Source organism: Babylonia areolata, chromosome 19, assembly GCF_041734735.1.
Source record: "Babylonia areolata isolate BAREFJ2019XMU chromosome 19, ASM4173473v1, whole genome shotgun sequence".
NCBI lineage: Eukaryota > Metazoa > Mollusca > Gastropoda > Neogastropoda > Buccinidae > Babylonia > Babylonia areolata.
The window spans coordinates 14,795,003-14,820,078 of NC_134894.1; the positions used below are offsets into that span (position 1 = coordinate 14,795,003).

Consider the following 25,076-nt stretch of genomic DNA (forward strand, 5'->3'; position numbering starts at 1 on the left):
TATTTTTTATTATCATTATCATCATCAGCATCATCATCATCACCATCATCATCATCATCGTGGTTGTTGTTGAAGTGTTGTTTGTATCTCAGGCCTGTTTTCGGCAATGAAATACAAGCGTTTGGGCGATGAGGACATCTACGTGGATGGCGGTGTGTTGTGTAACTACCCTGTCCACAGCTTCGACGGTATGTTGGTCTGTTTGTCATGTCTGTCTCTGGTTCAGTAACTTCCCTGTCCACAGATGGTCTGTTTGTCATGTCTGTCTCTGGTTCAGTAACTTCCCTGTCCACAGATGGTCTGTTTGTCATGTCTGTCTCTGGTTCAGTAACGTCCCTGTCCACAGATGGTCTGTTTGTCATGTCTGTCTCTGGTTCAGTAACGTCTCTGTCCACACATGGTCTGTTATGTCTGTCTCTGGTTCAGTAACGTCCCTGTCCACAGCTTCGACGGTATGATGGTCTGTTTGTCATGTCTGTCTCTGGTTCACGAAGCTCATTTTGTTTTTTGATTTGAGGCACTGAGCGAGAGGAGGACTCATTCGGACTAAATGCGATAAAACAGCCTTGCGTGATTACATTGACTTTTTTAAGGCCTGACCAAGCGCGCTGGGTTGGGTAACGCTGCTGGTCATACATCTGCTAGGTGATGTGGTGTAGCTCACGATTGTGGATTTGTCCGAACGCTGTGACGACTACTTGAGTAACTGATGTGAACTGTTGTCAAACACAAACGTGCCTAATTGTTCATTTTCAGTTGAAAAAACACCGAGGCAACCATGCGTTTGTCCACGTGTTCTGTGTGGCTTGTTCAGGATTAAAGAGGCTATGCCAGTCTTGAATAAAAGGTTATTTGTGTTCACACATTTCTTCTGTCTTTGCTGCTGTGTGCACATGTCAGATGATCGGTATAAGGACAGGCCCGGCGCTTCCTTTTTTTGAGGAAGTGTCTGGGTTTGTTCCAATGCACCTTTTATTTACCTGTGTGCTAGCTGAATCGGTAGCGTAGGCAGCACTGACTTGAAGTTATGCACTTTGTGAATGGAGAGTGAATGGAGAGAGTTACCACTTTCGCTATTTGTTAATCAATTTCATCTCCATGCCTAATTGTTTGTTCATTTCCACTAACGATAGTGTTTTACACGTCATTTATCGCTATACCTGTGTAGGGTCCTCGGGTTTGGGGATATAGCTACTTCACTAACAGTTCTGTTATTTCTAATCAAGATATGTTTTCGGTATAATCATTATATGTTCTTCACACTTCATGTAGCGCTGCATTTTGAACTATTTGCACACCCATCGGGGGACATGGACTGCAATTAATAAATATGTATCCGTACTGGCATCTGTTTCTATTTCTTCTCCGCTTTCTCTTTCTTCTAAACCCTCGCTTACTATCTATCACTCTTTTTCTTTGGTGTTTGTGCTTCTGTCTTTTCCGTTTGTCCTCCCGTATGTCTGTACATCTATTTGTCTGTCACTGTGTTTATTTCTGTGTGGTTTGGTCTGTGGGTCTGTGTGAATTCCGAGACATAAGACACAGTGGATATGAGTTCTTTGCTTCGATGAAAAGGGTATGGGAATTTAGCCTGCACTGAACCTATTGATGGCTGGTTTTTGGATACCCAGGTTGGTACCTGTCCATGGACCCCAAAGACTCGTTCCTGCGACGGCTGCAGCCTTTAAGGGACATCCCCATTATCATGGAGAGAAACAACCGCTTCGGCTCCTTCAACGAGAAGACTCTGGGCATGTTGCTGGTCAGTGTGTGTGTGTGTGTGCGTGCGTGCGTGCGTGTGTGTGTGTGTTTGGTATATTTGTTTGTTTAAAAGTTGAAATATATATTTTTTAAAAATCTATATATATTCCTACAAAATTAATAATATATCAAGGCAGGGAAAAGTCAATTTGGTTATAACTCAAAGAGCAAAGTGTTCTTTGAACTTTAAGAAACTTTAAGTTCGTACTTCTGTTTATTGTTTCATCGGAAAAAACAATCACAAGACGACGAGTGAAGGTCTAGTGGGAATGAACCGGGATTTCTGCTGTGACCTGTGCTGTTTTGCTCTTTGCTCTTGCGATTAGGTAGTGAAATGTAAACACTGGGATGGGCACTAGCTGCCCATTCTGCAGTGGTATTTGCCTATATGTCCTTTTTATGTATTTTTTGTTTGGCTTTGAAGTTGTTTTTGTGTGTGTGTTTTTTCTCTTTTTTTAACGATTTTTTGTAATCTGGGGATGATAAATTAAGCAGAATGGCTGGCGTCCTCAGTATGATGGCCTAGTCTTATTTGCCATCGGTTTGTCTTAGTGTTTTTTGTTGTTTTTTTTGTAAATGTGACAGTTTTGTGTTGACGCGGTTGAGCATTTGTATGGTTTGACAGTCCTGATATGGCCTTCTGCGGTCGGCTGGACTATTAAGCAACAAGAATTAGAATAGGCCATACCCTGAATGGTACCCCACGTGTTCTTCAGGGTCTTTCTCCTTCGACTGTTCTGCACCATGTGAGCTGAATCATGGCTGAATTATTTGGCTATCACTAGGAATGCTGACGCTGTGAGATGACGGTGGCGTGTTGCAGTATTCCGATGCCGAGGAAGACATCCTGAGAATCAACTTGGAGAGACGGGTCGGCTGTCTGGAACCCGCCAAACCTGAGCGTGAGACCAAGCTCTACGTGTGAGTTTGTCTGTCTCGGGTTGTTGGTGTTTATCTCTCAGTAGTAATGTCTGTGTGCCTGTGCGTGATAAGAGTGAGTGAGAGAGAGAGAGAGAGAGAGAGAGAGAGAGAGAGAGTGCGTGTATGCGCGTACATGCATGCGCGTGTGTGTATGCTTAAATGCACAATTGGGAGAAATTGACAGATATATAGACAGCCAGACGTATGGACAGATAGACAGGCAGACAGATCCACAGACATAAATATAAGCTTAGATGGAAAGCTTGTGTCTTTTTTTCAATTTCGTGTGCACGTTATCAAAATGGAATTGTTTTCTTTCTGAGCGATGTGACCCTGACGGTCGAAAGACTAGTTTTCATGGGTAGATGAAGTGACTGATGCTTGTAAAGGAAAAGTCTTAACCTTTGTTTTTATCCTTGATGCCGGAACAGCCAGAGGATGAAGGAGGCCCGGCAGAAGAACAGAGCGGAGAGGGAGTACGCCCAGGTGGTCCAGGCTGTGGACTCCTTTCTGAGGGTGAGGTCACTGTCATCGTTATCGTCGTCAACACCATCATCGTCATCGTTGTCAACATAATCATCATCGTCGCCGTCGTTGCCACCACCACCACCACCATCATCATCATCATCATCATCGTTAACATCATCATTGTCGTCGTCTTCAACATCATTGTCATCGTCATCATCTTCATCGTCGTCGTCATCATCGTTGTTACCATCCTCCTCATCATTGTCGTCGACATCTCTATTGTAGTCCTCCTCCTCGTCCTTCTCGTTGTAGATTCTTAAGTCATCGTTACCATCATCGTCGCTGGCGTTGTCGTCATGATGGAAATCAAAAGTGAAAAACAAAAACAAAACGCGCGCGCGCACGCACACACGCACACACACACACACACACACACACACACACACACACACACTCTCTCTCTCTCTCTCTCTCTCTCTCTCTCTCCTCACATATCCTAACCAGTCAGCCATGATGCTTTCTTTTTTTTTTAGGTTCTGAAGAAACACAACATTGACGACAATGACGTCATCAGCCGGCAGGAGTTGGAGGCGGCTTTCAAAGACGTGAGTGGCCTTGGCTTTGACCCCATTCATGCGTTTCTAAGACAACTGCCTCCTTGTCTGTCGCCTTGACCTTGACCACTTTTGTGTGTTAAAAAAAGAAAAAAAAAAAGAAAGAAAGGAAAAGCAAAACAACACACAAAACCCCTCCTCATGCTGTTGTAAATCTGTCCTTTGTCTTTCGCTTTGACCCAAAAATAATGAAAAATGACGATAATGAAAACCAAAGAATTATATAGTGCTGAATCTTGTTCAGAGACAAATCAAAGTGCTGTCATATAAATCGTTCGCACAAACTGATGAGCATACAAAGCCAGAGATAAGTGTAGATCGGAAATGGGAAAGGAGAGGGTTGAAGCTGTTTTGGAAAAAGAGAGGGTTTAATGTTGGAAAGAGCTGCCTAATGAATGATTCGAAGTAACTTCCTCCTGTCGTTTGACCTGTCGAGAAGCTGCCTCTGTGTATGATATTTTGTGTGTGATATTGTGTGTGTGTGTGTGTGTGTGTGTGTGTGTGTGTGTGTGTGTGTGTGTGTGTGTGTGTGAGATAGTGGTGCAGCGTGCATGGCTCAATCTAGATGCACAGTCTACTTTTGACCGCCTCACTGTAACCGAAAGTGAAAGTGAAGGCGAAAACGAAAGCGAAAGTACAAACTGTTCCAGGAGGAGGAGTTCCCCAGGCAGCAGGCGGAGGTGTTGTTTGGCAAGGACTTCACGGTCAGCGAGGCCTTCCAGCTACTGGACCGGGACAACAACGGACAGGTGAGGGAAGGACAGACAGATCTTATACACATATCACCATATGCCCCTCTCCCCTCTCCACACACCCCTCCCCGATCCCTGTATGTTCATGTTGTGGTTGTGTGAACTGTGGACAGTTTGCATGTCTTTTTTGGTGGGGTGGGTGTGCTTTTTGTTCTTTTTGTAAGTGAGACAGAGACAACTGATGGGAAAGAGGAGAGAATGCGAGATGGAGGGAGGGAGAGAGAGAGAGAGAGAAGGGGGGAGTAGGGAGGAAAGATAGACAATTTCCATATCTTTGTTTGGGCTTTTTAGTGTGTGTGTGTATGTGCGTGTGTGTATGTGCGTGTATTTGAGAGAGACAGAATAGTACTCGCAGTAGCGGTAGTGTTTGATAGTAGTTGGTAGCCTTCTTCTTCGTCGTCTTTTTCGCCCATAATCTTCGAAGAGTCGTTGGGGCATCGCACGAAACAGTTCACCAGATTCCTCCAGGTCTGTCGTTTGTGTGTCAAAGCCTGGGTCTCTGAAAATGGTCTTCGCGTCCACTCTGCAATATCATCAGTGGATCGTTTTGAGATCTTGTCACATGGCCATACCAATGTAGTCTTCTTTACGTAACTGATGTCAGTAGATCTTCATTTGGACTCAGTGTGTTGCGTGGTGGTTTGGCGCACTTGTTTATTAGTGATTATGATGGTCAGTTTATCTGATGTTTATATGTATGTATGATAGTCAGTCGTGTCCGACAATGACTATCAGAACAGCAGAGGAAGCAACTGCTGTCCCGACTATCTTAGGCCAGAATTTGATTATAGTAAAGAGTGTCTTGCCCAAGTTGCACCCCTGTTTTCTCGGCCAATAGGGTTTTAGGGCAGTTGGCGTTGGGATGGTTCCCAAAGGCCAACTAACCCCCAAGGCTGCAGTACTAAGAGCCAGTGCAGTCTTGCCCAATAGTTTGTGAGAGCCATTGTCCTTCACGAAAGACTAAGGTGTAAATGAATTCCCATCGCAGTGGAAAAACCTCTGTTTAGTATCCTACGATACCACCTTATTTTCCATGGCTTGGATTATTATAGAAATGATTCGTCGTGTATTTTTTAATCTTCTGGTGAGCGTGATTTTAAGTTTGAATAGTTGTGTTTGATGTTCATCTCTCTTGCTCTTTCATCCTCGGACAGATTCGTTACGAGGAACTCCTGCGGTTCATTGAAGAGAACGGGGTGAGTCTCCAGAGCCGTTTCCTAGGTTACCAGAGGAGGGAGATCAGGAATTTTGTGTCCTTCCTCAACACGCTGACCTCAACGCTCACCTTCAACGTGCAGAAACTCTACGTGGAGGTCAGTGATGAATGTCCAAGGAATCGAATATTGGAACAACTGGGTATGAATGTGACTTTTATTTGATTAAAAAAAAATACTGGGTCGGAGACCAAGCTCCAAACGCTTCTCAAACTCAGCGTCATTTGCACAACGGGCTGCCTACCTGGATTGAACCGACTGACGGCTGCTATTGGGCACTCTTCGTTCTTTTCCTGAGTCATTCAGATTTCAGGCACCCGACCTTACACACTCAGACAGACATGAATACGTGTATGGCCGTTTTGATTATTTACCCCGGCATATAGGCAGCCATACCCCGTTTTCGGGGGGTGCATGCTGGGTATGTTCTTGTTTCCATAACCTATCGAATGCTGACATGGATTACAGGATCTTTAATGTGCGTATTTCATCTTCTGCTTCCCCGACAACAGTGTAGTTCGAAATAGTCTGATAGATAAAATATCGACCACTTTATCGTTAATGTTCGTTTTATGCAATTCATTTTGTGCTGGGGAAAAAAACAGAAACTGAATTGAAGTAGATTCATGAAATTTGGGAAGGCACAGTGTGTGTAACTTGTCTGTACATCTAGAACGTGTTATATATACTGGTTTAGTCTTTTAGTGGAGAATGCCTTTTACATAGAAACACGCATGTACGCACACATGTATGTATGCGTTTGCTTGTATCTGAAAGAAAATATGCAAATGATATATTGAATTGTTTATCAGTGTATTGAAGATTATACGGAAACACCATTTGCTGATAACAAAACTGGTGTGTATTTGTTCTTTTAGACAATTGAAATAAAACAAAGAATCACCTTTTTTACAATAAAACTGGTGTGTGCGTGAGTGTCAGGTGTTTTTTTTCGGTTTTGTTGTTGTTGTTGTTGTTTTTATTTTGTTTTTGCTTTCTGATGCGTTATATTTAAAATGAAAGTGAAAGTAACCCAGCATGTGTTGATTGACGAGCACTAAACGGGGTGTGTGGCCCAGGAGCGGGACCTGGAGAGGACGGTGGGCATCAACACGGGCCACGTGCACACCACGGACTTCGTTCTGGAGGATCCCGACCGGGACTTCGTGGTGCAGGTGAGGAGCTTTTTGACATGACACGGTAGGAGCTTCATGACAGGGACGGAGCTTCAGGAGCTTCATGACGGGGAAGGAGCTTTTCATGACAGGGAAGGAGCTTCATGACAGGGCAGGAGCTTCATGACAGGGAAAGAGCTTCTTGACATGACACGGTAGGAGGTTCATGACAGGGAAAGAGCTTCAGGAGCTTCATGACAGGGAAAGAGCTTCTTGACATGACACGGTAGGAGCTTCATGACAGGGAAAGAGCTTCATGACGGGGCAGGAGGTTCATGACAGGGAAAGAGCTTCAGGAGGTTCATGACAGGGAAAGAGCTTCATGACAGGGAAAGAGCTTCAGGAGCTTCATGACAGGGAAAGAGCTTCAGGAGCTTCATGACAGGGAAGGATTTTAATGACAGGGAAAGAGCTTTCATGACAGGGAAGGAGCTTATTGATAAGGAACTTCATGACAGGGAAGGAGCTTTTTGACAGGGAAGCAGCTTTTTGACAGGGAAGGAGCTTATTGACAGGGAAGGAGCTTCATGACAGTGAAAGAGCTTCAGGAGGTTCATGACAGGGAAGGATCTTAATGACAGGGAAAGAGCTTTCATGACAGGGAAGGAGCTTATTGATAGGGAAAGAGCTTCAGGAGCTTCATGACAGGGAAGAACTTTCATTCCGTTAATTAACGCGAAGCGCTTCCAAAATGAACATGTTCATAAGAGCGTTTGATGAGAGGTGGTTTCTTTCGTTTCCGTTAAGCGTGTACTATATAAAATAGCACGTGTCGATCGTCTTTGGGGTGATGGTTAGGATGTGTGTGTGTGTGTGTGTGTGTGTGTGTGTGTGTGTGTGTGTGTAGGGGGTGGGGGGTGGGGGTCAGGGAGCGGGGGGCACGGGGGGGGGGGGGGGAGGGGGTTCTGCATGTCGGGGAGAGAGGTCTCTTTGTGATTGCTGTAAGTGTATTAATTTTGTGTGTGTTTCTCTGCGCACGTGTGTGTGTTCCAGAGAGAGAGAGAGAGAGAGAGAGAGAGAGAGAGAGATGGTTCCAAATCGAAAATAAGGTCAAATAAATAGAGCAACGAATCGCAATGTATCGTAAAGGAAACGCGTCAAAACTCCACACTCATAATTAAATTTTTTTTTTAATAACAGTTTGTGACTCAGGCAGAAAAAAAATCTTGTCTCGGGCAGTGCATTGTGAGGGACGCTTTGGTCGTAACCGTTTTCGACTCGACCTACGTGGTTACACACAATATTATGTTAATGCAATAATCATGTGTTTCGGTAGTCTTTGTTTAACCCTGTGTTTTACCAGAGGTGCATTGTCATCATAATCTGAATGCGTGAAAAGAATTGATTCTGTGCTTCTCGTTGTCTGCTTGTGTGCGTGTATACCTTAACCATAATGTTCTCCAGAAGTGCATTGTCATTATGATCAGAACGTGTGCTTTTAATTTTTCATATCGTGTGTGTGCGTATGTGTGTGTGTGAGTGCGTGCGTGTGCGTGTGTGTGTGTGTGTGTGTGTGTGTGTCCATGCGCGTACATACATATATGTATGTGTGTGTGTGTCTATCCAGCGAGGCTACAACTCCATGAAGTCCTTCCTCAAGTACTACGCGGTCTGCAAGCCGGACAAGGTGACCCCGAGGGCGCAGGACAAGTCCATCTTCCCGGACATTCCCGAGGACGCCACCACCACCACCACCACCACCACCACCACCACCAAGGAGGGGGCTTCCAGATTGTCCGCCGAGGCCCCGGCCCCGGCCCGTGAGTCTAATGCCTCGGGCAAAGCCCCCACCTCGCAACCGTCCGTGGTCTTCAAACCTGAGGACGTGGAGTTTGCTCCCCGTGGTGGTGGTGGTGGTGGTCAGGACGAGGTGGACGCGGGTCAGGGGGGCGTGTCCCTCAAGGGGCAGAGGTCAGGCGAGGTCAAGGTTGCTGATGTTGCTGTTGCGTCTCCCAGATGAGTGGGCGTTGTTAGTTAATTAATTGCTGGAGCTTTTGTGGTGGTAGTTGGTGGTGGTGATCAAAGACTGTGACGACGTGGTGGTGGGGTGGTGATGATGGTTGTGGTGCTACGAGAGGGGAGGGAGGGAGAGAGAGAGAGAGAGAGAGAGAGAGAGAGAGAGAGAGAGATTCATGTGCCTTCATTCGTGCTTCTCATTAACTCACTCAGTACGGCCAGTCCTCTCTTCTCCTCTACACAGACCCCTCGGATGTCCAGTGTGTGTCTGAATGACCCAACCTTTAGCTTCCGTCGTCAGAACTGTGGTATTCTTTGTCAACATTCACCTCTTCTGTATAAGAGCGTTCCGCTTCCAATATTTTGATGATGGTAATTGGGATGAAACGCTGTTAACGTCGTCTCTTTCGCCGTTTGTATGGAGAGAGTTAAAAGAGACGGTTGTGCGCGAGGAAAATGACGCTTCAAAGACACATAATAGTTTTGATGTCTTAATTAACAGATAGATGGATAAAGAAAGAGGGAGGGGTGGTTACGAGGAGTGAGAAGCAATGTTTGGCGGCACAAGCTGTGACTGTAAACATGGACCTTGGGTGATGTCATGTTTTTCATTGTCCCTTTGGTGATTTTTTTTGTTTTTGTTTGTTTGTCTTGCCTGTTTCTCCCAAGTAGAATGATTCAAGACATCGACTTACGTCTGTCTTTAGAGACGCGGTCCCTGCTTTTTAAACGGGCTATGACCGGCGCAGTAGCCGAGTGGTTAAAGCGTTGGACTTTCAATCTGAGGGTCGCGTATTCGAATCTCGTTGACCTGCCTGGTGGGTAAAGGTAGGGTGATTTTTCTGATCTCCCAGGTCAACGTATGTGCAGACCTGCTTGTGCCTGAACCCCCTTCGTTTGTGTACGCATGTAAAAGATCAAATACACACGTTGAAGATCCTGTAATCCATGTCAGCGTTCGGTGGGTTATGGAAACAAGAACATACCCAGCATGCACACCCCCGAAAGCGGAGTATGGCTGCCTGCATGGCGGGGTAAAATTGGTCTTCACACAAAATTTCACTGACATTTATTTCATTATCAGACATTGACACGGTTGTACAAGGAGAACATTAGAAATGACTGTTTTATGAATAGAATCATTCTATATGATCCCTGCATTTACTGATATTGCTGTTTCGAGGCAGAAGTCAAGACTGTTGCCGAAATCATGCAAGAGGAAATTCAAATACGATTGTATGTACAGAGAGAGAGAGAGAGAGAGAGAGAGAGAGAGAGAGAGAGAGAGAGAGTATAAATGAATCACTGCCAGTTTTACTTGGAGTTCAATGTGTGTATGTGAGTGGTGTGTGTGTGTGTGTGTGCGCGCGCGCGCGCGAAATTTGAAATGTCTGCCGTTAGACGTTCAGAAGAGTGTGTGTGTGATACTGAGTATCATCTGCCGTCCTGTGCAAACAGTCAAGTGTGTATGTATGTACTGAATCACATATATATTTGGTGAATATTTTTCGACCATGCAATACTTCGTGATAATGTCATCCATATTTTCTTCTCAGTGAACTCTCTCTCTCTCTTCCTCCTCCTCCCCTCTCTCTCCATATATCCCCCCCCCATGCTCTTTCTCCACCTGCTTCTCCCTCCATCTCCCCTGTTTCTCCTAGTAACCTATTTATTTAAAAAAAATATTTCTTGCATTCATTTCTGTTAATATTTGATTATACAGAATGTGCTTTTTTAGGCACGTGCATTTTTTGATGATCAATGAATGATACATATTTCATTGGAAATGTAAGCGCATTTATAATATGATTGTGAGCGTGGGTATGTCGTTCTTCAGATATTTCACTGGAATGGAAGCGCATTCATAATGATTTTGAGCGTGGGTATGTTATGTTTTCTTGGTTTGTCTGATTGTTGTTGTGAATCCATGTGGAGCAAGTACTGGATGTTATTCATTTCTTTTTTTTTATGGATTCAATGTTTAATGTTTAAGAATGATGGTTGTCATTATTAAAGAGAAAAGATTTCGTTTGTTTTGTTTCGGATTGTCTGCTCATACATTTTTTTGACACACACTCCTGTCAGTACACGTATAATTTGTTACTCACCCACTCTCTCTCTCTCTCTCTCTCACACACACACACACACACACACACACACACACACACACACACACACACACACACAGTTCCCTCCTTTTGTCAGAAACATGAACAAACACCAAATACGTTTTTATTTGTATGATTTTATTCTGGGGATAGTCGTGTTTTCATTTTATCGTCTTGGATACATTCTTAAAATTCTTAAACTAATTACAGATCTTTTACGTTCAATGACTAAGAACTGGCATATCGTCCGTAACATAGGTAACTGTAAATGTGTTGTCGCTGGTGATACAGAACAGGCATTTCAAAATGCATTCTTTGTCTCGGTTAATTTTTTCCCCCTCTTTGTTTTCTATCATGTACGTGGAAAACTTAGGTTGGGTAATTTCTTTTCATTGCTTTGTTAATTCTATTTTTCTACTTCCTCTGTATTGTTGTCCCAACATACCATCAACTGTATATCATAAGTACATTGGGCTTTATGATAGGGGTGGGGGGGGGGCCCATAAGTGAATATTAGTAAGCTTATTCAATCATATATTTCAATTTTCGAAAAACTTCTAAGTTGGGGTTTTTGTTTGACATTTTCTTTCTTTTTCTTCTTTATCTCTTTTTTTCTTTATTGTTGTACTATTTTCTGAGCTGCCTGATTTAGTCCTTGTTACGCATTTCAGTTAGTTGATAACGACTTGAAGTACAGGGGGTCCATTTTCCAATTGCAGTTTCACGTGGTTCCAACTCAAACCAACATATGTTTGAATTCCTGATAGAGGATGTTGAATCGGGACGTGATCAAATCATACTTTGATCTGTTGGTGCACTGAATACAATCGTAGGTACAGAGGGAGAGACAGACAGAGGGAGGGAGAGAGAGAGAGGTGGGGGGAGGTATCTGATGTGTTAGCCAAAGGGGACCCACGTCCTGAAGACCTTTTCAAACGATCAGTAGAAGCTTTCCCCTGCCTTCAGGTACCCTTGATCCATGTGTACCATTTTAAGATTCACCCAAACCATGCCTGATAAAAATCTGTCACCGCTGGCTTGCAAGAGAACGAAAGAAAAACAGAAAGAGACAGAGCAAGAGAGAGAGAAAAAAAACCCCACCAAAAAACACGAAAGACTAAAAATTAGATTAAAAGAAGAAAAAAAAAAGAAAAAAAAAAATCGGAATGTGAAGAAAAGGTTGACAGATGGATCGAATGATGAAAAACGGAAAAAGAAAGAAGAAGAGAAAAGAAGAAAATACTTAACAAAAGTAAGGGGGAGTGAAGAAAGAAAAACAATGCAAAAAAGGAAATAACTGTCCTTGTTAAACGTCTTAAGCTTCTTGACATTTTTTGAGAGGTGACAGAACTTCACCAAATGATGACAGGGGAAAACATGAGGAGATAGTTGACCTCTCTCCCCTCAGTATCTACAGTATAAGGTGACTTCGTGTTTTCATGGAAAGTCTTTCAATGGCGTTTTCGTTCAGTGCAATCGTTTATTTATTCATTCAGTTATATATTCATTCATTCATTTATTTGCTTATTTATCTTAAATTTATGTATTTACTTAGCAGATGGATCTGTGAGTGCCAATATAGTTCAAAGCTCGTTGAAATCAGATACGATTTGGCGCTTATTATTATTATTTCAAACCGTTAGCTACTATGCCTACAGCGTACCGCATGAAGTTATCAAAAAATCTTCGTTTAAAACAAAACTCAGCACTTTTCCTTACTAAAATCAAGTGAAAGCTTTTGACAGATTTCCTTCTAACTACCGGGTAGCACGTTTGCGTTACAGTTTTCGTGAAATCCTTCTCTGGGAAAACTAAAATCTCAAAAAGGCTGCAGACAGCATGAAAGGCTCAACATTACGGGAACAGGTAAACGAAGACTGAAGAAGTGTCTGGCATCTCTGGGAATGACCAGGATGCCTGAACGTGAATTGCTCCTTCAGTCTGAGGGCGTCGTTTCCTCCGACGTGTTATCTGTCGGAAAAAAAGAGAAAAAAAAAGTCATGTGACATGATGTAAGGTATTTGATTGGTTTTTATTTTGCACACAGTTGACAGTGCACAGGACGGGTTTGTTGAACTTCCATTTTTTTTTCTTTTTTTTTTTTTTAACGCTAACGATTATGCGAATTCGCAGGAAACAAATTGTTCGATTTTTTTTTTCGTGAGTGTCAAAAGACAAGAGAAAAGTTTCTTTGGGAAACAGTTAGCCCAGTTGTTTCTGTCAGGAACTGTTCACGGTTCATGACCATGTTTCGCTGCCTTCTGTGGCGCTGCTTCGTTGTGGGGTGAAAGGTCAGGAGTAAATCTGAGGTCCTCAAATAAGATGGCTGTCGATGGTCGTTGGAAACCATGACAACAACAGTAACAGCAACATCATCAACACCGGCATTGTGGATACAGCGCCCGACCAGGATACGAGAGTTCTTGTTCGATTCCCACAAGTAAAGGGATTTTTTATTCCCTCCAAGCCTCCAATTGCATGACCATGGGTAGTGGTCTGGGTACTAGCTTTTCGGATGAGACTTCTTCAGCGTTCCCAGGCCACGTTCAGGCGGTCAGTCCAGAGTAGGTTACGAAGTCCGCAGTCTGCTGGAGCTCTGTCGCCGTTCCCCACAACTTGTCGTGGAGCGCTGCGGGACTGGGCCACATCTGACGCCTCAGCTCTTTGTGTAGAGGGCAGTCTTGCAGGTCTGGACTAGAGGTTGAGGAGCGGTGTTACACGGACACTGGTCTGTGTGGAAATTTTTCAGTTTGTTGAGATGGGAGAGGAGCTGGCAGTGGCCCGTGCGCAGTCTGAGGATGATGACTTGCTGAGCTCGACTCAGTTGATGGATGCTGTCCACCTCTGCTCCCAAATGTAGCTGTTCTTGCCAGCTGTTTCTTAAGTGGCTGCGCAGGATGGTCTTTGCCTCCCCAAAGCTAAGGGGGTGGGCAGATTGGGTGAGCCTGCTTCCTGCTTTGGAGAGCTCGTCTGCCTCTTCATTTCCTGGAATGCCGCAGTGAGAGGGGATCCACAGCAGGACCGTTGTGGTTCTAGCACTAAGGGCCTGCATCTCAAAATGGATGCCCAGGACCGTTGTGGTTCTGGGACTAAGAGCCTGCATCTCAGAATGGATGTCCCGCAAGGTTTTGTCCCCCACTCTGGTCTGGAGGCTTTGTTGGACAGCTCGGCAGTCGGTGAGGAAGACAGTGTGGTCTGGCAAACTGTCTCTCTGGTTGAGGAGTTGGGTTGCAGCTAGCAGCACAGATGCTTCGGCTCTGAAAGGACAGCCGGTGGGACATCCAGTGACCGGCCTTCAAAGTCTTGCAGGGGTTCAACAGGCTGGTTCCTGTCAGGCAAGCACTGGCCATGGGTCTGGTGGAGGGCCTTGACGAGGTGGTTTGTGCTTCTGCGCTTCGGCCTATTCTTGGTTGGGGCATGGAGTTGTGAAGATAGGGGGTGTGATAGAAGCTGTTTCATCTTCTCACTCTGGCGAAGTAGTCTCTCATTTGTTTTCTCTTCCAGAAACATGAGTCCAGCAGTCCCTGCCATAGCTTTGATGGGTGTGTGGTCGTCATGCCACCTGTGATGAGGCGCAGACTGGCGTGCTGGATTCTGGCGAAGGGTGAGACAATAAACCGAGCGCAGCAGGCAGTCAGCGCAAGTGAAAGCAGCACCCACAGCATCAAGAAATGTGTCCCTTTGTCAGTTCTGTGGAAAAAATGCTCTTTGATGGGGAAAAAGAATGCTGACGGACAGTAAAAAAAAAAAAGAAAGAAAAAAAGAAGATGATAAAACAAAGAAAGAAACAGAACAAAGGTGACGATACATTATATCGACTCGCTTTCTCGGGTGAGAGCAGCCGGCATTTCACGCAGAGAAATCTAAGGTGGTGAGAAAATGCTACAATTCAATCCACACAGAATACAAAAACAACAGTTGTAGTCAAAATAATAACCAGAAATCAACAACAGCACCAACATTGATGATGTTCATGCTGCTGCTGCTGACGACGACGACGATGATGATGTAATTAACAGCTGGTGGAACATACCACATACATGTTGAAGTATGTCGACAATGCTCGATGATTAGTGCGGAGTACAAGAACAACAAAAACAATGGAAAAAAGACTAAATGAACAAATAAATAACTAAATATATAAACGATAGTTGTAGTGACAGCAACAATATCGGAAACAATAAAAAGAATATGTATAGTGATGATGATAATGGTAAAAAAAATATCTACGCTACTATTACTACTACTTCTGCTGCCAATACTACTGCTGCTGCTGCTACTTTTACTGATACCACCACTACTACTACTACTACTGCTGTTGCTACTACTACTGCTGCTGCTGCTACAACTACTACATCATCTGCTGCTACTACTACTACTACTACTGCTGCTACTACTGCTACTTCTGCTGGTGCTGGTGCTACTACTACTATTACCGCTTCTGGTACTACTACTACTACTACTACTACTACTACTACTACTTTTATTACTGCTACTACTGACAATGATAATGATACACATGTTTGGTGGCACGCACCTTGGCACGTCTTGCAGCACGTTTTAATCATGCCCTCAGGATCATCGAGGCATTCGCCATTCAGGAACTTCTGGTTACAGTCACTGTCGTTGACGTCATCTGCACAGTCTGTGCCGCAAACCAACACACCACGCCACATGCGTGAAAGGCGCAACAAGAGATACAAAAAAAAAAAAAAAAAAAAAAAGAGAGAGAGAGAGAAAAAAGAAGTCAAAAACGAAAAAAAAGGTACCCTCCCTCTTTCTCTACCCCACCCCCACACCCCCACCCCGTACCTCCATCCACATATATATATATATATGTATACACACACACACACACACATATAGATATATATATATATATATATTATCCATTATATCATATTTACACAGCTAACAATCCAACGACGAGAATGAAAAAGAAACCGCGTTACGAATTACTTATAAAGAGAATTTCATTTCAAGACAGCATATGCACAGTCATCACTCCTACAAGCATAAAACAAACAAACATGCACGAAAAGATACACGAACAAATTCAAAACAACATACAAAATTTTCAATCCAATAACGGGCATTAGGAATAAACACATTAATTAAGAAGCAGTATACTTATTGATTATCATATATGTTCAGGACAATAAACACACGGCTACCTATCCAATACCAGGTATATAAAAACCATAACCGTAGTGAGAAGTACTTATCCATTGATACTCTTAAGACAACAAACACACAGTTATCCAAAGGTGGCATAAAGCAAACAAAAACACATCGAAAATTGCTTACAGTTAAACAGATTGAAGACAACATGCACACAATTATCAACAATAACACTACTATCAACCAATCCACAAGCATTAAAAGAATCAACAACACACAATAAGAAGTACTCCTATTCACACATGAACAATCGAACCACAGGCACCAGAAAACAAGACACAGTGAGAAGTACTTATACACGAACAAGTTCTTACCTGTTGCGTTGTCGTAAAGTATGCAGCAATAAAGTACTTATACAAGAAGCAATAAAGTACTTATACACGAACAAGTTCTTACCTGTTGCGTTGTCGTAGAGTATGCAGTAATAAAGTACTAAAACACGAACAAGTTCTTACCTGTTGCGTTGTCGTACAGTATGTAGCAATCGACACACTGGTAGACGCCGTCGACGTATGGTTTGTTGATGGGACTGACGCACTGAGGCTGGCAGTCCACACTTTCCGAGTCTGTTTCGCCGGTGGCGGCGTTGGTGCATGTGTATTTAATGTACCCTTTGCCAGGAGAGATCATGACGCTCTTGGTAGAGCCTGCGGAAGGAGACACGTGATACGCGTGACAGCACACATGATGCACGTTGCTGTGTGTTGCTGTTGCTGTTGTTGTTGTTGTCATCGTTGTCCTGCTGCTCCCATTCCTCCTCCTCATTATTATCATTATTATTATTATTATTATTATTATCATAATCATCATCATCAGCTGCTGCAGCGGTATGATCATCAATCTTCATACTACCAGTACTAGTAGCAGTATAAGTATTACTGCTACCACTGCTACTACTACTATTACTACTGCTATCATTATTATTATCATTATCATCATCATCCTTGGTGGTCTTGTGGCATGTGACACACTCACAAGTGGCACGTACATGACTGGGGGTGGTGGGGGTGGGGGTGGTGGTGGGGGGGGGGGGGGTTGACCACGACGAGGGGAACCAGTCCCTGTTGGACCCTGTAACCAGCTTCTGTCTCTTTTCAACCATGGGAACACGCAATGCTTCAAACAGAACACGTGGGCACATCCACGCACATCCACACACAGACACAGACAGACAGACACACGTGCGCGAACATATGCACACGAACACACACACATCACACATACGTACGCTCCCCCCTCCCACCCCTCCACACACACACTCACGCACGCACGCCCCTTCCCCCCCCAACCCCCCTCCCCCACATACCCCTACACAAACACTCACACAGACTTCTCATACCCCACGCCCAACCCCACTACCTTCGTCAATGGTGATGACCGTGTCTATGGCGTCGACTTGCACACCACACGAGGGCTGGGCGGTGGTGGTGGTATCCTCCTCGCTGTCCACAGAGGGGAGTGTGAGGGTGAGGGTGGTGACCACCATCACCAGGGCAAGGGGACACAAGGCAAACCTCATTGTGGTCCGAGTTGTAGTGTCCTCTCAAGTTCTGTCAACCATGGAGACTCTTTAGACTTGAGACTGGTTTGTTCTCCTTGGTTTAAACAAAACTTTATTCAGTAAACATGTTACACGTGTACACACAGACAGCGGAGCAACAACAAGCTACAGCTTATTATATCGTACTCAGGAATGTGATTAGATTCGCTGGTTTCGTTTGACGGCTGGTGAACGATACACAAATGCAATTATGTTGAAACACACATTTTCAAAGTGCATATATTTGTTGTCCTTACATCGGTATACAGTGCAAAGTTTTGTTGTTTTCGTGGTGTTTGTTGTTGTTGTTTTTTGTATGTGCGCTCCAAAACTTTTAAGATATTTGTGTTTTCTTTACGTCAACGGTAATGAATAAGACGAGGGTGAAGTGATTCAAGACTAGTTTATTGTCCTCGCATAAGTACACAAAGTTTTGTTGTTTCCGTGGTGGTGGTTGTTGTTGATTGTGTGTATGCCCCAAAATTTGTAAAATAGTTGTGTTTTCTTTATTTCAACGAAAATGAATAAGACGAGGTTGAAGTGACTTTAGACTAGTTTATAGTCCTCACATAAGTAACAACGTTTTGTTGTTTTCGTGGTTTGTTGTTGTTGTTTGTTTGTGTGTGTGCCCCATAATTTGTAAAACATTTGTGTTTGTTTTATTTCAACGATAATGAATGAAACGAGGTTGAAGTGACTCAAGACTAGTTTATTGTCCTTACATAAGTATACAAAAGTTTTGTTGTTTTCGTGGTTTGTTGTTGTTGTTGTTTGTGTGTGTGCCCCATAATTTGTAAACCATCTGTGTTTGTTTTATTTCAATGATAATGAATAAGACGAAGTGAAGTGACTCAAGACTAGTTTATTGTCATTACATATACACACTTAAGTCTTGTTGTTTCCGTGATGTTTGTTTGTTGTTCTTGATGTTGTTGTTGTTGTTGTTGTTGTTTCATGTTGTGAGTGTGATACAAAATTGTAAAAATAATTTGTGTTTATTGTAACGATAATGAATACAACGTAGGTGAAGTGATCGTGCTGCTAGAGGGTCCATGTAGTTTAGGGACTACTTACGACAACGCTTTACATGCTCTCGTGATATCTCTCGGCGCGAACCAGGCTGAGGTAGACACCTGCAGCATGGGTCAGGAAATTTGTATTACATTGTATTGTATTGCTCTTTTTTGTCACAACATATTTTTCTGTGTGAAATTCAGGCTGCTCTCCTCGGGGAAATCGCGTCGCTACACTGAGAGCACCACCTTTTTTTTCTTCTAAATTTTCTTGCCTGCAATTTAATTTGTTTTCCTATTGAAGTGGATTCTGCGTAATTTTGCCAGGGACAACCCTTTTGTTGCCATGGGTTCTTTTACGTACACCATGTGCATGCTGCACGCGAGACCTCGGCTTACCGTCCCATCCGATTAACTAGCGTCCAGACCATCGCTCAAGGTCTAGTGGAGGAGGAGAAAATACTGGCGACTGTGGGATTCGAGCCAGTGCGCTAAGATGATCTCGCTTCCATAGCGGACGCGTTTCCTCTACACCATCACTCCACACTTGTGCAACACCCCCAAAGATGCATCCGTAAAGTGGATGATCCTCAACTGTCTGGTTGCAGATTTTACATTTTAACCCATGGGTACAAGTAAGAGCAGGAGAGAACTGAAAAATCTCACTTCTAATGGGGCTTAAACGTTTTTGTCTTCCAGCGGTACAATTGTTAGATCCAACGTCAACTCGTGGCAACTTTCCATGCTGAACATCCGCAACGGATTAGTTCCAACACATCTGTGCCTTTGTATGGGAGCCAGGTAGCCTACAATGTCATTTGTCATGTTGAGGTAGTGGAGTGGACTTCACTTACACTCACGTTGCCTCGCTGTTTCATTCGTCTGCATGACGAACACGTTGTTTCGGCGAAGTCTTGAGATTTGAGTTACCGAGACGAACGCTTTTCATGTTTTTGCTTGTGTGTTTGTTTTTGTTTTTGTCGTTGCTGTTGTTTGTGTGGTATCCTGGATTTGATAGATCATAGAGTGTGTACTTCGGTTTCATTGCAATTATTACTTTTACATTAAATGTTGTAGGTTACCGCATATCACATCACATTATTGTGAACAATGACAGATTCTAGTTTATCAAAGTCAACAACAACAAAGAATAAACTATTTAATCCAGCATTACACATACAGATAGCGCCTCATTACACATGGAAATCTAATGTCACTTCCATTTATGGATGATTTCGTTCCACACAAAAGTAAGCAGTCTCCCATCAGCTTGCAAACAGGTAAATAAATATAAGGTACTAAATGACAAACCGAGACACTTCAACACAAATTAACAAACCTAAAAAATCAAGAGACAGTTTCTGGAATCATATTCTGAACAATATTTTTCTTACCTGTGTTCAAGCCTATTGGAAGTGCTAAGGAGCATTGGCCTGGAGTTATATGCCTTTGATTTACAAAATAGAGCAACGCTTAATCTGTTATGTTTGACCATTGCCCCATGTCCATGTTTTTCTTAAAAGGAGAAACACTCTATTTTCCCTGCTTCAGTCCTGTAATGTCTTACCTTGGTCTTCCTCAGAAGTATAGCCGTTATTCGAAGAAGCAGAAACACGGGTGACAAAGACACAAAGTGGAAGGCTGAGTGACGATGTTGTCAATGAGACAGACCACGTCGACACCTCAACTTTTCTCCCTCCTTGGCCGAAAGCTTTGTCAGCAAAACGTTGACACGGGGAGAGAGGATCGAAGCGGGGATTGGAGGAGTGATCAGTTGTTGGCAGCGTGGCCCCTCCTCCTTGTGACACGTTGGTGCTAACCCCTATCCCCACCCCCCAAATCCCCATCCCCTTCACCTCCTGGTCTCTTACCCCTCTCTCCCTCTCCATTCCCCTGTCTTCTTTCCACCTCACCCCCTTCTCTCTCTCTGTCTTCCTGCATGGCATTCCCTTGTCAATCCTAATTTTCCTCTGCGTCTGTGTGTGTGTGTGTGTGTGTGTGTGTGTGTGTGTGTGTGTGTGTGTGTGTGTGCGTGTGTGTGTGTGTGTGTGTGTGTGTGTGTGTGTGTGTGTGTGTGTGTGTGTGCATGCACGCGTGTCGGTGGGCAAAGACATTGCAAAGACATTTGGTACAGCTGACCATACCCTGATACTGCATTATTCGCTTTTGATTTCTTTAAGAAAGGGAGTAATTGCCTTTGTCAGTTGTCGTCAACAACATTTATGTGACGACCAGGATAAAACATATTTCATATTGTTTTCAGTAAAAGCATGGTGTACAGCAGGGGTTGTTCCTAATACCTGTTATTCGTTGTTCTCTATAAGTGAAATAGTTATTGTTCTTTATTCACCTTTATTCATTCATGACGTAAAAGGAAAATGTGGAATGTGGAGTGCTAAATGAACTTATCAAAACTGAATTTTAAAAACAATTGTCATGTGTACAACTGTTAAGTCCTTTCATCGACTTCTTCATAAAGCAACATAAAGTTGGTGCCAAGTATGAATCTGAGAATTCCTATTTTCAATCGCCTGAATGTTCATTTGAAAAAAACAACAAAAAAACAATATCGTCTGTGGTGTCTTTTTCGAGAAAAAAAAGTATCACACATATTCAAACTGTGTATTTTTGATTAAAAAAGAAGATATAAAAAGACGGCAAAATTCAGTGTTTTTCCTGCGTAAAACTCTCTCTCTCTCTCTCTCTCTCTCTCTCTCTCCATCACTCACTCTCTTTTCGTCCGTTTATTACCCCGTGACCGCCTGCATGTGAACGTCAACTTCTTGCACACACACACACACACATTCGCGCGTGCGAATGTACACATCGCGAAACACGAAATAAAAGACCCGCCCCCCACCCCCCCCCCCCCCCCCCCCCCCCCCCCCCCCCCCCCCCCACACACACACCCTTTCTTACTTCTCTTCACACCAAAGGATGCAACCCTACCTTGCACACACACACACACACACACACACACACACACACACACAAAAGCAGCTTATGCGCAGAGATGACTCACAAGCAAACAGAATAACAAGAACATATAACGCCGCAATCAGCAAGCTGTTCAAAGCACATCAGATCCCTTTTACACTGATGACAGACCGTGACACAATAGACATAAGTCAGACCCTGCGCGCGGGGGACAATAGATCTCATCGTCGTAACGCCAGCTGTGGACTCTCCGCTCAATCCCCTTCCCAGAAAAGATGTGAGATGGAGAGAGAGAGAGAGAGAGAGAGAGAGAGAGAGAGCCAATGGGTCCTCCTGTTTTGTTACCTTTTATGGCGATGATTATGACAGAGACAGCCTGCGTGAAGGGACACCAGACTGCTGCCTATAATAATCCATAAAATCATCAATACTGGTAGATGTACCATTTCCAATTTAATGGGTGGTTTTTGTGGGGTCAGTAAACGTCATACCTTATCATTGATTTTATAATCATCCTAATTATGGTTATCGTGGTTTTTCCTACCCCCTCCTCCTTTATTTTTTTTTTGGGGGGGGAGGGGGGGAGGGCTGAAGGGGGGGGGGGGAAGGAGGGGCGGGGGAAGGTGGAAGGAGTGATATTGCTAATATACCTTAAATCACTCCCAACGGTGGAAGCAGCTTTTTACTTTTCAAAGATAAACCAAATTCAAATGTTTGAGCGCTAGCATTATTCCATGCCCCCGAACAGTGTTCTGACGTGGCAACTGACGGGAACAGATTGTAAAATTCTAATTGCTCGCTAATTCGTTGCAATATTTGATTCTGTTTTTGTACGTTTTGGTTGATAACTGTTCGGACATAGGGCTGGAGAATAGAATAGAATAGAATATGTCTTTATTACCAAGTGTACCGGGGTCACAAGGAATATTGGGGGGGAGGGGGGGGTATAGTACGTAACAATGTACGAACACAAATCGAAAATCATACACAAACACAGATACAGAAATTAGGATACATACAAGTGCATATCAATATAAAAACTTGTGCATACTCACACATGCACGCACTGCACACACACACACACACACACACACACACACACACACACACACACACACACACACGTTTGAACAGAAGCCGTATATTACATGTGGATGGGGCTGATGGCTAGATCTTCAGGTAGATGGTTGTTGATTGCGCAATTCTAGTTATCAGACTGGATTTGTTCGAGAGACAGGGCATTGACTGCTTTCGGGAAAAAGCTATTGGCAAAGCGATTGGTTTTCGTCCTAATACTTCTGTACCGTCGACCAGAGGGGAGCATCTCGAAAATCCCAAAAGCTGGATGTGATTCATCCTGGCTGATTGATTTTGCTTTTTTGAGTAGCCGCTTATGATAAATGTCTTCTGTTCAGGGCTGCGACTTCTGCCTTGGAAATGTTTCCGTACCAAACAGTAATAGCGAAGGTTAACACGCTTTCAATGACTGCTCAGTAGAAATCATCCATGATCGATTTTCTAATTCCGAACTTTTTGAGGCGCCGAAGAAAGTACAGGCGCTGTTGTGCTTTCTTAACATTTTTTTTCCGTATTTTTCTCCCATTTCAAATCGTTAGAAATGATCAGTCCGAGAAATTTAAATTCGCTGATGATCTCTACTTGCTTGTCTTTAATGACAAGTGGTGAGGGGTCAGATCTGGTCTTCCTGAAGTCTAAAATTAGAAGGGCTTCATACAAACAGCCATACAGGCACACAGACAGAGACAAACACAAGCGTACAGAAACAGAGAGACAAAAACGGGAAAAAATGCTCTTTTGATTACGGCTGCTGCTGCTGCTGTTGCCACTACTACTACGACTGCTGTTGTTGATGCTGCTGATGATACTACTATTTCTATTTTTATTGGAGTTGTTGCTGCTGTTGTTGTTGTTGTTGTTGTTGTTGCTGCTGCTGCTACTACTACTAAAATAATAATAATAATAATAATGACAATAATGATGACGATAATCATATTACTACTACTACTACTGCTGCTGCTGCTGCTACTACTACTACTGTACATTTGTATAGTATCTCCCTGCGGCTCTTAGTGCTGTTGATAATACACATGGCATGAATAAAGTAAAGAATAATGAAAAATGTTAAAGACACAAAGTCGCAAAAAATCCTATTTTGAAACGGTGTAACGAGACAACACACACCTACAGACACACAGCCACACAGACAGACACACCCAGACACCAGACGACACACAACTACACACACACACACACACACACACACACACACACACACACACACACACACACACACACACACACACACACAGGTTAATATATTCACACGCACACACGCACAACTCTCTCCACGCACGCTGACAGATACACATAAGTTATGTGCGTTTCACGCACATGATAATATTTCGCTCTGCTATTCATGTCATCAGTCTGTTACCAGCACCACGTGCTGCCTCTGTAAAAAGCTGACAGAACATGAACTCCACAATGAGCTTTGATTGATTGCAGCTATCCGCTCCAAATTAATACACGCCTACGTGTGCGCTACACTATTGATAAACTTTTAGTGCATTTCCTTTGCTGATGTTATCATTCGTGAAAGAGAGAGAGAGAGAGAGAGAGAGAGAAAAGGGGGGGAGTGGGGGGGGGCATGGGGGTGGGGGGGGGGGGGTAGAGGTACAGAGTGAGTCTGAGGAAAGTTGAGAGAAAGAGAGGAACTGGAATGAGATTAAGAGAGAGTGTGTATGTATGAGAGATAGAGATAGATAGATAGAGAGAGAGAGAGAGAGAGAGAGAGAGAGAGAGAGAGAGAGAGAGAGAGAGAGAGAGGGAGAGAGAGAGAGAACGCGAATACGAATACGAACACGAACATGCATAGTTTATTCAGCAAAATTTCCCTATCTGTCCCCGAAGCAATGAGAGAGTGAGAGCCAAAACAATGCGTATTGAAATAACCGCATAATAATATTTCTCAAGTACTTCATTGTGGTAGTATCAATCGTTATGCCAGCTAGAAGACCAGAAACATGCATACAAAAAAACACCACACAACAACAACAAAAAACAGCGAAAGAATGGGAGGAAAATCCTGATGTAACGCGGGTCTAGTGTCTGTGAAAACGTTCCCTACATTCCTTCCAACACTAACTAACCTAACTCACCAACACACCGACGCACAATTCAGTTTCTTTCAATTTTAATCTTTCTCACACACATTCACAATCATACACGAAAAATGGACACAGACACAGACACAGACACACACGCACGGACACGGACACGTACGCACACACAGACAGACAGACAGACAGACACACACACACACACACACACACACACACACACACACACACACACACACACACACACACACGCACACACAGGGAAACGGAAACTGATAATCGGTAAAGAAAAATGA

General features: G+C 43.5%; 2 protein-coding genes across 6 annotated transcripts in view; one reads left to right on the top strand and one right to left on the bottom strand.

Annotated features, from left to right (window-relative positions):
- The window catches only part of LOC143294076 (uncharacterized), a 48,986-nt gene extending 39,925 nt beyond the window's left edge, over positions 1 to 9,061 (top strand). For all 5 annotated transcript variants that reach the window (XM_076605495.1, XM_076605493.1, XM_076605497.1 and 2 more), the window contains 9 exons: positions 93 to 188; positions 1,632 to 1,762; positions 2,585 to 2,682; positions 3,114 to 3,198; positions 3,684 to 3,755; positions 4,415 to 4,513; positions 5,671 to 5,829; positions 6,810 to 6,905; positions 8,473 to 9,061. In XM_076605495.1, coding sequence (XP_076461610.1) covers positions 93 to 188; positions 1,632 to 1,762; positions 2,585 to 2,682; positions 3,114 to 3,198; positions 3,684 to 3,755; positions 4,415 to 4,513; positions 5,671 to 5,829; positions 6,810 to 6,905; positions 8,473 to 8,865 — 1,229 coding nt within the window. In that variant the 3' untranslated portion in view covers positions 8,866 to 9,061. The remainder of the gene's footprint in view (positions 1 to 92; positions 189 to 1,631; positions 1,763 to 2,584; positions 2,683 to 3,113; positions 3,199 to 3,683; positions 3,756 to 4,414; positions 4,514 to 5,670; positions 5,830 to 6,809; positions 6,906 to 8,472) is intronic.
- A 2,025-nt stretch (positions 9,062 to 11,086) lies between these two features.
- Positions 11,087 to 20,428, bottom strand: LOC143293491 (uncharacterized). Its single transcript, XM_076604388.1, has 5 exons — positions 20,271 to 20,428; positions 17,510 to 17,700; positions 16,606 to 16,797; positions 15,507 to 15,614; positions 11,087 to 12,940 (listed from the first exon to the last, which is right to left on the bottom strand). Exons 2-5 carry the CDS (start codon positions 17,667 to 17,669, stop codon positions 12,906 to 12,908), a joined length of 495 nt encoding a protein of 164 aa, XP_076460503.1. The 5' UTR covers positions 17,670 to 17,700; positions 20,271 to 20,428; the 3' UTR covers positions 11,087 to 12,905.
- Between the last annotated feature and the right edge of the window lie 4,648 nt (positions 20,429 to 25,076).

Coding starts and splice junctions, on each gene's coding strand:
- LOC143293491 (XM_076604388.1), bottom strand. CDS start 17,669: ATGAGGTTTGCCTTGTGTCCCCTTGCCCTGGTGATGGTGGTCACCACC. Junction 16,798..17,509: donor GGTCATCACCATTGACGAAG/GTAGTGGGGTTG, acceptor CTCCTTCCGCAG/GCTCTACCAAGAGCGTCATG. Junction 12,941..15,506: donor GTGCTGCAAGACGTGCCAAG/GTGCGTGCCACC, acceptor TTTTTCCGACAG/ATAACACGTCGGAGGAAACG.